The sequence below is a fragment of the Varanus komodoensis genome, unplaced genomic scaffold (genome assembly GCF_004798865.1).
Source record: "Varanus komodoensis strain SLA01 unplaced genomic scaffold, ASM479886v1 scaffold1, whole genome shotgun sequence".
NCBI lineage: Eukaryota > Metazoa > Chordata > Lepidosauria > Squamata > Varanidae > Varanus > Varanus komodoensis.
This window is the reverse complement of record NW_025335268.1, coordinates 26,091,339-26,102,987: the sequence shown is the minus strand read 5'-3', so window position 1 is coordinate 26,102,987 and position 11,649 is coordinate 26,091,339. Positions and strand designations below refer to the sequence as shown.

The 11,649-nt window shown below is 38.3% G+C and overlaps 1 protein-coding gene across 1 annotated transcript in view; it reads right to left on the bottom strand.

The window, feature by feature from the left end:
• Window positions 1-373: 373 nt before the first annotated feature.
• The window catches only part of TARBP1 (TAR (HIV-1) RNA binding protein 1), a 35,665-nt gene continuing 24,389 nt past the window's right edge, over window positions 374-11,649 (bottom strand). Inside the window, exons 23-29 of the mRNA XM_044451407.1 lie at window positions 10,972-11,168; window positions 7,673-7,754; window positions 4,846-5,017; window positions 3,025-3,213; window positions 2,454-2,578; window positions 1,733-1,869; window positions 374-692 (exon numbers count right to left, since the gene is read on the bottom strand). Of these exons, the coding sequence (XP_044307342.1) occupies window positions 527-692; window positions 1,733-1,869; window positions 2,454-2,578; window positions 3,025-3,213; window positions 4,846-5,017; window positions 7,673-7,754; window positions 10,972-11,168 (1,068 nt within the window). The 3' untranslated portion in view covers window positions 374-526. The remainder of the gene's footprint in view (window positions 693-1,732; window positions 1,870-2,453; window positions 2,579-3,024; window positions 3,214-4,845; window positions 5,018-7,672; window positions 7,755-10,971; window positions 11,169-11,649) is intronic.

Genomic DNA, 11,649 nt, shown 5'->3' with positions numbered 1-11,649 from the left:
CCAAAGACTGATGTTTATGCAGTACTTCCACCACATGCGTAGTATCAGGGGCTTATCAACTCAACAAAATCCCGAAATGAGTGCAGCGTGGCTCCCAGCTGGCCCCCAACTAGCCACCTTGCTGCTCCTCAGCCCTCTCGGTGGCACCAGCACATTCTCAGTGAACGTGATGCCAACCAAGACGTGGTGCAGCATTGCCAGCCCCGCACCAGTCCACTGTGAGTGGGATGCAGACCCCCCACGGGCGAGCAGGAAATCTCCCATGAACCAGCACCAGTCGATGGTGGTTGAACACTACTGATACAATCCTCTGAAGAGTATTACGAGATTGTTTTTTCAGCAATAGAAGAATTAAATAGCACTGAAAAACTAGTACTGAAATAACATTGTTTAATAAAGTCATAGTTTAAGGCATTTTACTTTCTTTATAAAAATGAAGGCATGCAGAATATAAATTGTGGCATTTAAATTACTCCTTGGATTTTACAGTGCTATCAGAAGAAGCACTTCAGCAAGAATGATGTCTTTATCTTTCCTTGTTTTCCTTGATGATCTGTTGCCTTGTATATTCCCAAATGAGTAGAGCTCCACTTACATGGACATTAAGGGATCGAATTACTCCCTGCTGAGGAATTTCTACACAAGTGTCCAACTGCTGAATCAGATTCGCAGGAATTCCTTCATGCTCATTTCTGATCAGAAAGAGATGAAAAAATGCATCACACTTAGCAGAGGGAGGTCATGGTTCTGTAGCAGAGCATGTGCTTTGTATGCCGAAGGTCCCAAGTAGAACAGACATTTCCAAATAAAATGAACTGGACAACAGAACCCTGCCTGAGACCTTGAAGAGGCAGTGATGGTACCACACTAGAAAGATCAGTGCATGGGTGCTGTGTAAAGCAGCTGCATGGGTTTTGACCCAGAAAACATGCAGCCCAGTGCTTGCTTACTTGCTCCAGTGCTGTCAGAGAGAGATGTAAGCAGCTGTTCATTTAAAAAGCAGCTTTGAGAGTGAACTGGCAGGGAACTGCTGCATGAGTACATTAATCTCTAGCCAAGAATATGTTTGCTATGCTCTGGTCCAAGCATTAGCATGGAGCACAAAACCTCTTTTTCTCCAACATGCTTTTCTGACTGGCATATCGCAAGCCCTTTTGCTAAGGTTTTGGACAGTATTGATTGGTCTATGGCAGGGGTCTCAAACTCAACTTACCTGGGGGCCTCTGGAAGTAGAGTCTGGGTGAGGTTGGGCTGCATCAAGTATTCCACCACCGCGGTGGTGGTGGGCCACTCATCCCGCATCGCTCCTGGAGGCCGGCCCGGGCGCTGCCGGCGCTTTGAAGGCCGCAGGGCCCCTCCCCTGTGCCCCACCCGTCCCAGCAATTGGCCCGCGGGCCACGAGTTTGAGACCCCTGGTCTATGGGATTGGAGGTATAAATGTTTTCCACATTATACTGCTTCTGTGTCAGGTCAGACATCTGGCCAAAGCAATCTGGCTTTTCCCCAGCAACATGGGGGTGCAGCTGACAGAAAGAGAAAAGTGTGGCCACACCCACTTTTGGTTGTGGCTCCACCCACTCCTGGAGTCCTCGACACAGAACGGTTACCCATTTTTGCTCAACAATAAACCAGAAAAACAAGTTTTTATTTTCATTTTCCCCCAATTGTGTGGTTATCAGCCTTCACAATGAAAAAGTGCATGGAAAACAGAGGAAGAAGGCTTTTCACTTACCCCAGCAGCAGCAGAGATTTCTCTGGAAATTGATATTCTGTGAGATCACAGCTTTTAGCTGTTTGTTCCACACCTATTATAGTGTAACCTTCAATTTTCTTCTGTTCTAAATAGTCAATCAGCTGAAATGGCTTCACCTGCACATTTTTTTTAAGAAAGGGAGGTTTGTATACATTTTAAAAAGATACAGTCTTCATTAATACCTTACAAAACAAGCATATCAAAGGAAACATGTCAGCTCAGAAAGGATCTTCTTTCTGTGTAAACATGGATAGGATTGCACTCTAAAAGGTTAATGTTAAGTAATCATGCAATTTTACAAATTCAATCAGATTCTATTCAATTTGGACAAAAGAAAACTACCAAATCAGGCTACATACCCATCTTGTTTAGCAACAAATCACCAAGAGTGGCCAGGCTGATGCTTCCAGAAAGCTCACAAGCAGGGTATGGAAGCACTAGCCTTCCCTCTTCTTCCCCAGCCTCACCAAAGCCACTGAGACATATCAAAGAGACATAAAACTACCTATCCTGGGCTGATCTGGATCCCTGGCTATTTAGGCCATCGACCTGTGCAGGCAGCAACTGCACTAGCTTTACACTAAGGTTAAGTTTAATACCAGCCAACACCAATTTATGAAAACAGAAGGCAGACCCTTGAGTTCTGCATAGCAAGTATGTTACATTTAATTGCTGCCTCTTTAAAACACTTTTTACTCACCTCAACAAGGGAAAGCCACTGTTCAGCAGAAACACTGAGGTACTGAAATTGCTTGTCCTTTATACAATGAAGACTGCCAACAATTAAAGCTGAAACCCCAAATATTTCGCATGTTCGGCACAAGCCTACAAAGAAACAGAGCACTTACATCACGCAGTCTACTCCAACAACTGAACAGTGTAAGGAGAGGCAATGGAAGGAGAGTCATAATGGCCCATGAATACACACATCTAGGCTATACACAGGCACTAGAACAACACTATTATCTTTGAGACCTTTAAATAAATATGAACATCCTATAACACAGTCCTGCAAACAACTAATAACACCAAGTAGCTATACTACAGTCAAGTGCACTAGGATATGCTATTAGCACAGCTGGAGAAAAGGAAGGAAAATGAAAGACACTTCCCTGGCCCGCAGAGCTTGATCATTAAAATGCAAGCACCTATTTCCCCTTTGAAATCCTTACAATATTTTCTAGATTGGATACAAAAATATATTTGTTACTTTTTAATACAAGCCACATTTAAAAAAAAATACAAACAGTTTCAAGTGGGAAACATCTTACCTCCCAAATTGGTGGGTTTATCAATGAGTGAAGCCACTACAATCAATTTACTGCTTGATTTACCAAGTTTAGTCCGATCTTGAAATTCAAGCTCAAGATCCAAATCAAGAGCACTGTCTTTCCAAGGGATAATTTTTTTTTGAACGTCTGTCCATTGTCTTTGGTTACCTGGCTCAGCTGAATTCAAACCTGAGAAAGATTGCTCAATTATTTGAATGCAATGCACCGTGCCTGCAAATCCAGGCATTTTAGGACTTAAATATTTTCAGACAAATACACTCTTCATTCTATTTAAAAATTTGTATTCCTAAATACAACATAGTTAACTTTTTAAAAATTTATTTTCACAACGTACAATAAAAAGAAAAAAGAAACATGTAAGAGAAAAAGGTGCCAAAGGTCAATCCACAGATATAGCATGTAATACTCAACATTTAAACACGTTTCATCCAAACCATTTAATTCTCAATCAAAATTGGTCTAGTCTATAAAATTAATTATAAATGATAACATTGCTTTGGTTGTAAAACATCAGTGATACTGCAACAATTAAATTTCTTTAACAATTAATTAAATCAAATTCTTTAAAAGATCTTCTATTAATATAATTAATTAATTTTGCCATTGTTGCATACTCAGCTTGCTTGTTTTTCCCATCTTCAACAGTTGGACAATCTTCAGCTTTCCCCTTTGAAGCAATTATCACTCTTGGTGCTGTTATCATATATTGAAATAAGTCTATCATAATCTTTGGAATAGTTTCTGGTATAATACTCAATAGCATATTCTTGGCATTCATAGGAAAATCAGTCTTAAGTATTTTCTATATTTCCATATGTATGTGCTTCCAGAATCTTTTAATTCTCTCACATGTCCACCACATATGGTAAAAAGTCCCATCTATCTCTTTACATTTCCAACATTTTCTGTTACAGCTCTTGTCTATTTTCAGTATATCTTTCGCAGTAATATACCACTGAAAGAACATCTTATACCAATTTTCTCTTAATGCTTGACTTTCAGTCAATTTTATATCCTTCGTCCATAAAGCTTTCCATTGATGGGACAGTATTTCCTCAAGATTCTGTATCCAGCTCTTCATATATGTTTTAACTTGTTGAGTCTCAGTTTCATATTTAAACAGTGGTTTCTAAATTTGTCCTAGGAAATGATCTCTTTGATATTATCCATCAGATTTCTTATTATGCCTTTTCCTGTTTGAGTTTCCTTTTTTAATCTTGAGGCCAGTTGGTGGTAGAAAGACCATTCTCTGTTTTTTCCTTCATCTTTTAGTTCTTGCCAAGACTTAATTTGTCCTTGTTGGTCAACCATGTCTCCATATGTTATAAAATCATTATTTTCCCTTGAGTGTTTTCCACAATATGCTTCTACTGGAGACATTAAAGGAGAAGGCCTAATTCTTCTCAAAGAATACCAAATTTTAACTAAACCGTCTATAGATACATCAGTATTATTTGGGGTCAATGCTTATTTGATACATTATTTAGTCCATAATTGTGCATTCCTTCTTTGAGATTTGCTATTTCCAATTTCACTAATCTTTCATCAAAATTAAAAATCCAGTCTGTAATCCAAACTAGGCCAGCCACATGGTAATATAGTTTAATGTTTGGTACTCTAAGGTCTTCTCTCTTTTCTCATCCTGTAGAAATTCAAATCTAAACCTTGGGTTTTTTCCCCCATTTCAGATATAGTTGAATATATTTTAGAATAACGGAATAATACACACAGCTTTTTAGCCAGCATGAATTAAATCCTGGAAGTGACTCCTCAGAGAATCAAAACATAAACTGCTTTTACCCATATCCTGCTGAGACCAGTCGCTTGGTTTTAAATCAAGAAGAGTCGTTTGAGAATAGTAGCATGGAAATGTTGAGCTGCGTGGAATGTCTGTGAATGCTGTAAACTTAGAGAGAGGGATCCATTCCTCTTCAGCAATTTCTGAAAGACGTGGGAGGGCATAAAATATTGTCTGAAAAATATTTTATAAAGTCAATTCCATTAAAAATGCCTGTGTGGAGTATTTGTATCTCATTTTTTCTAACGGAAATAAGCAAACATTTAAACCTCTCTCACTGCAATTTCCATGAGTTTAAGTCTGATTGACTTTAATATAAGGTAGACATAATTTAACCTTCTTTAATAGCTTAATGAACATTTATAAATTTATAAACTTTATAAATAAAGTTCCAAGCAAGTGGAGACTTGTTTGAATTCAGTGTTACATGAACAGAAGTCCATTTGTGCAATGGGACTTCCCTGTCCTCTCTTCAAGTGTCTCCTAAATCTTCTCTGGAGGGCTCCCTCGGTCCTCTAGAACAGATTTCAGGATCAAACTGTGATTTGCACAAATCAGCCCTTTCTGCAATTTTGTTAGAGCTGCATACTTTTCAAGTGCTTAATCGTGTGTATTTCATTAGCAGCTAAAAAACCCTACCATTCCTGGTTCATCTTAGAGATGGAAGTCCATGCATGAGGTGACTCAACTCGCATCACAGCAAGTTGATACCAGCACAGGGCTAATGGGGGGGGGGGGGGGGCCTGAATCATTAAAATCTGGCAGATTCCTATCATATTCCTCATACACCCCTAATCTCAGCATCCTTCATGGAAAAACCTGTTTTGTCTTCACAGTATCAAAAAAATGCAATTGAGGGTGTAGGGGGTTTTTTCAGTCCATGAAAGTTGCACAATTTAACAATTTAAATGCTTTTGTCTATTCTTTGCAGATGCCCACATACACACCTATAGCTATCCAGTATGTGAATTCTTGCCTAGTTAATTCCCTTGTCTATTTCTGCTGTCAAGAAGAATTCACGTAGGCTAATTAGCACACAATTCCCAGCTGTCATTTGGCTGCCCATCAACTGGAAATTACCATACATTAGAAAAAAGCAGGTAAGCAGGTACACTAAAAGGGGACAGTTATTGCACTGATTTCCCCTCTATTTACTTTCCAACACTTAAATTGGTGCAAATTTCCCCTTTGTTTACTTCCCAGGGATTATATTTATGTATCTTTCCCAGCCACTATATTTGCATCTATTTCCCATTAAAAAAAACTGCATTTCTCGGAATCATCATGGAATCACAGGAACAAAAGCAGTTAAGTGCTCTGAAAAAGAAACTTAAAAGGAGGAGGAGTTAAGATTGCCCCTTTCTGGAGTAGTTGCAAATTTGGAGAAGTGTTGAAAAGGATGAAAGCACTGCAAACTATCAGCCCAACATTTGAAAGCAAGACAATTACATTAAAAGTAATCCTGCCTCCACCTGCTTTTGCTGTTCTTTCTTTCTCCACTTTTTTGCCTTTTACTGGTACTTTTCCATTGACAACTATGCACTTGGTCCCTAGCAACCACACACACCATCTCGACTTGAATCAGAAAGCTGTAAGAGCATACATGTACCTGTGAAGGACCAACAAAAAGATAAAAGAAATCCAATTGTTTTTGGAGGCTCTGAAAAATCAGTTTTAAAGATGCAAAGAATATGTTGGTCCTTCGAAAGTAGCGCTTCAGCACTTCTGGAAGGGCCGTCACTAGTGAGACTGCAAAAGGGAGAAGCACAAGTTTTTGCTGCTTTTGATGCTCTGTAGCTGTTCATCAACAACCTATGATACGCTGCTGGGTTCAGATGACAACAATTCATCATGGATCGAACAACCTCTATACAAAGTCAAGAGATCTCATGGTGGCTTGTTCGTGAAAAATAAGCCAAACTGCAGAAGCTGCACCAGTTCTGGACAATAAAAACCACCACAGCTGGTTATTCATAGTGGATTGTCATGTCAAGTGAACCAGATGAGTGTATTCTTCTATATTATATTCAGGGTTCTGTGAAAACTTAAGATTCCACACAAGCACAGAATTTAGTATTGTGGATATGGAGTTTCTTGTTTAAAGCCAGTTTCTTGCTCTTATGGATGCAGAGGAAGCCTCAAAAGCATGTAATGCCTGATGCAATTTCAGAAGTGAGTCTCAGTAGGTTTTCAAAGATTTGTGAAGCAAGATTTAAGGAATCCATATAACTCCTCCAACAAAAGCAGACTGCTGCATTCTTTTACTTGCTTAACTGGGGAGCAAGTCCCATTAAACTCAATAGGAGTTTGCATAAGAGTAGAAATCTCTAAGATTGCCTTGCACATTATACCAACAAAGTATGTACCTAGAAAGTTAGGAAGGCTTTTGCCCAACAATTGTTATTTTTAACAGAGTGCACATGCCCCTAATTAGGCCTGACTGGAAATAACATACCTTGACATATTGGTAGTTCTGAAACAGATTTTAAAGCATTAGCTCTCTTTCTTAGAATTGCTACATAATTACGCCAACATTTTGGCATTATAGTGTTTCTTTGGAATGATCTAACATCTCATTATTTTGTCCTAACAAGCTCAGTTATCCATTTCCCTAAAAAGCTTGTGGCTGCTCCATTTATTTTATTTTTTTTTTTGCTCAGAATAGCCCTGTGAGACAGTGCATGCCCATGATCAGCTGATGACTCTTATAACTGAGTGGGGATCTGAAGCCTAAACTAGCCTAATATTCTATCAGCAGGGTTGTTTTTCTCATCGATATTAGTAAAAGATGTATCTAGGACAGCTTATTACAATAAATTCTGTACTTACTTCAAGACAGTAATCGTTAAGTGGATGGAAGTTTTCAAAGAAGAAATGTTTTTGGATCCGCTGCCAATTCTTTTTAGCATTCCTGCAGATTTTAAACATAGCGTTAAGATACATGACAAGAATAATTTTAAATAAAGCTTTACAAAGAAAGCAAATGGGAAGCTAACTCTTCTTTCCGTTATGATTTATATCAGTTCTCAAGCACTATACACAGAAGAAAAATTTCTTTTACACAAGGTGGGGTTCTCTCCAGTAATAGAGAAGCACATCTGCATATTCAGGAATCTGTGAATTTTTCAGTATTAGCTACAGACAAACAGCTCCACCCCCTGGACTACAACATGATTGCAAGTAGTATGCATAAAGATCCCAGCTCTTCTTTGTGCTGTAACTCTGAAAGAAAACTACATACTGTTTCCTCTTAATGGACTTTATAGATTTGCTAAATAACTCTGCATTGTCCATAGTCTGTGAATGACTAATATATTCAACAGTTTAAAAACAGTTTTTTAAGCATTTACACTTCTTGAAAAGTAGTGCATGGTTTGCATTTAGGACTTAGAGCAGAGAAGGCTGGAGGTACTCTTAGTACACCTTCATTACTTCTTGCAATAGAGCTAGTATTCAAAAGACCCCAATTCCCAGTTGGGCTTCTTTTGTTAAGAATCAATGTCTCTAATATTTATTCATAAAAGAAAAAGGATGTTAACTAAAATCTAACTTTTGTTTGCCAGCACTATGTCCATAGACCAATATAATGATCAAGCATCTATCATCTTAAAGAAATGAGATGGAAAATGGATTGTGCTAATATTAATGTGCTTTACATTTCACATTCTGAGGCTGCATTCTTTCATACACAACATTCTGTGCTGCAGAGTTTGAACAAGACTCTTCTACTTCAACTGTTAACATAAAATAAAAAATGGTTCTTAGAAAAATATCATATTTCTCTAAGACATGAGTAACCTACATATTTATATTTATAGCCTTCCTTTTTTTAAGGGCTCAAGGCAAGTTAAAATATGACACAGTGCAATATACTGACCAGATTAAGACCCTTCCCCAAAGCACTTACAGTTCACGACTGCAATTCAAAACTAATCCAAAATCTGTATTAGTGTAATATCTTTATTAGGCCAACCAAAGTGTCACAAGACTTTAACAGCTCCAGGTCTCTACATGTTACAAAACTGAGGTGTGTGTGTGAAAAGGTCAACAATTTTCTAAGTATAATTACTTCAGAATTAAGATGCAGTGAAATGCATGGGGCTTTCCCCAGATCAGAGTACATACACTTGGGATGGCATTGTAATTTTTTTAAATTTACAATAAACACACAACAAAACAGTAAAATAGAAGCTCTATTATTCAGGAGAAACTCCTTTACCTAAATACTTACTACCTACAATATTTAGTTAACTACTCCACCCTCCCTGAGACATACAGCCATGTTTTAACCCAATATTCCCAATCAATCTAACCTCACTGTTTCTAAAAATGGAACCAAGTGTCACACTATTGGTCTCTTCCTAACCCACCAGAACCTTATATCCCTCCAATCCAGAATAAGGAGAAGGGGTAAAGCTAAAGAGCATTGCACAACTATTTAACTCCCTTTGACTTTTTCATGTTTTGTAGGTGCAACCTGTAACTGGCATCACTGCCATTTGATGTACACAAGCTACTCAACAGGGTTTCCTCTATAATTGCCCTGTATTTTACTCCATCCATCATGATCTCAATCCTGACTCATCTCCTAGTCCCTGCCAAGGAAAAGCATTCCCACAGCATGATGCAACCACTACCATGCTTCATGGGGAAGGTGATCTCAGAGCAATAAGCACTGTTGGCTTTGAACTGCACATAGCATTTTGAAGGAAGGCCTAAACATTCAATTTTGGTCTCATCAGACCAGAGGAACATTTCTTACATGTCCCATGTGCCTTTTTACAAACTCTACCCAGGGGTTAATATGGATTTGTTTCAACAATGTTTCATCTCACCACTCCACAGTTTGTGGAACAACCAGATGATACTAGTGCCACAGATGGCTTCTCTCACATCACCTGCAGATATCTCCAGCTCCTTCAGAGTTACCATTGGCCTCCTGGTTGCTTCTTTAGCTGATATCCAACTTACCAAGTCCCTGAGCTTTGGCAGATGGACTTCTTTAGATACAGCTGAGGCTGAGCAATATTCTTTCAGCCAATATGCTGAGGCTAATAATAGATGTGATGCTGCTTCAGATGTTTATAGTTTGGGGATGTTTCTTACAACCCTACCCTGACTGGTATTTCTGCAGAACTTTATTTTTAGGGGTTTTTTATGGTTCCTTTGTCTTCATTTTGCTGTTTGTTAAATTTTGCTCTTCAATAAGCTCTGCAGCCTTCCAGAAAGAGGTCTACTATTCAATTTGAAATCATGTGGCACTGGAATTGCACACAGGTGGACTCCACATAAGTACTTCCAGTACTCTGGAGACTGGGGTTGTACCAGAATTAATTTAGGCATGTCACAGTGAGGGAGGTGAATACTTATGCATCCAGCAAGTGCCAGTTTGTTTTTGTTTGCTTAACTTTTGTGCCACTTTAATATTTTGCACCTTTGCAATACTAAGTATCTTGCGTACATCAAGTGGTAACCATGTCAATTAAACCAATTTCCATTCCTAGTTATAGCACAATAAAATATGGAAAAGTCAAAGGGGAATCCTCTTCAAGTAAGTAGAATATGTCAGTCTATTACAGTGCAACAGTAATTCCATGGACCAAGTATGGTCCATTCCATTAATCATTACGCTTCTGAAATCTCCAAACAACTTTAGTGTTTTCAGTTAGGAATGGAAATTGGCTTAATTTGACTCATTTTGAAATCTTCCAATTTGTTCAGATAATCCACCAAAGCGAGAGAAATAATAATGTCAATTAAACCAATTTCCATTCCTAGTTATAGCACAATAAAATATGGAAAAGTCAAAGGGGAATCCTCTTCAAGTAAGTAGAATATGTCAGTCTATTACAGTGCAACAGTAATTCCATGGACCAAGTATGGTCCATTCCATTAATCATTACGCTTCTGAAATCTCCAAACAACTTTAGTGTTTTCAGTTAGGAATGGAAATTGGCTTAATTTGACTCATTTTGAAATCTTCCAATTTGTTCAGATAATCCACCAAAGCGAGAGAAATAATAAAGTGGTCCTACAGAAGTTAAGTAGTCTACGAAGTTAATAGAATCATTAGATTTATGATGGTCCAAAAGTAAGAACCATGTTTTAAATAAATATGAATCACTCACCCTGTTCCATGCATGCTTTCTGCTTGATTAAGACTACTTTCGATAACTGGAGCTAAAGTTTCAAAATCATTCATGCATGATGCTTTACACATCCCCCAAATTTTCTTGAGAGCCATTAAAGCATAAAGTCGGACACTGAAATTGTGATGGAAACACCATTTTAGGACAACAACTAGGGCTTTCTTCAATGCTGGTGCCTAGAGAAAGAAAGGTATTCTTTAGTTCATAATTCTGAGTCTCTAAGTTAGTGATTCAGCAATTGTATAAACTGGGTTTGCACATCACAACCTGACATGCCATATTGTCCAAACCCTGACCAGTTTCCATGGAAAGGATTAATTTGGGGGAAGAAGTCACCCTGACAATTCACAGCTTGTTCTAGGGGTCTTGTACTGTCTGAACCCAGGAGAGCAATTTTATTGTGGGTTGCCTCAATTATCTACAAAGCTGCTTGCTGGCTAACTCTAGATGTTCTCCGTGATCTCAGCAGTGCCATCTCCAGTCTCTTCCACCACTTACTGCCCCTCCACCAATGATCAAACATTACTCTGGAAGGACTGTCACTTGTCTGCCATGTTTAGGAAAAAAAATCAATCCCAGAAAATAGTGTGAAAGTCTTTTTAATTTCTGTTGTTTTTGTTCTTGTTGTGCACTGTTTCCAAGTGCAAGTTTATGGTT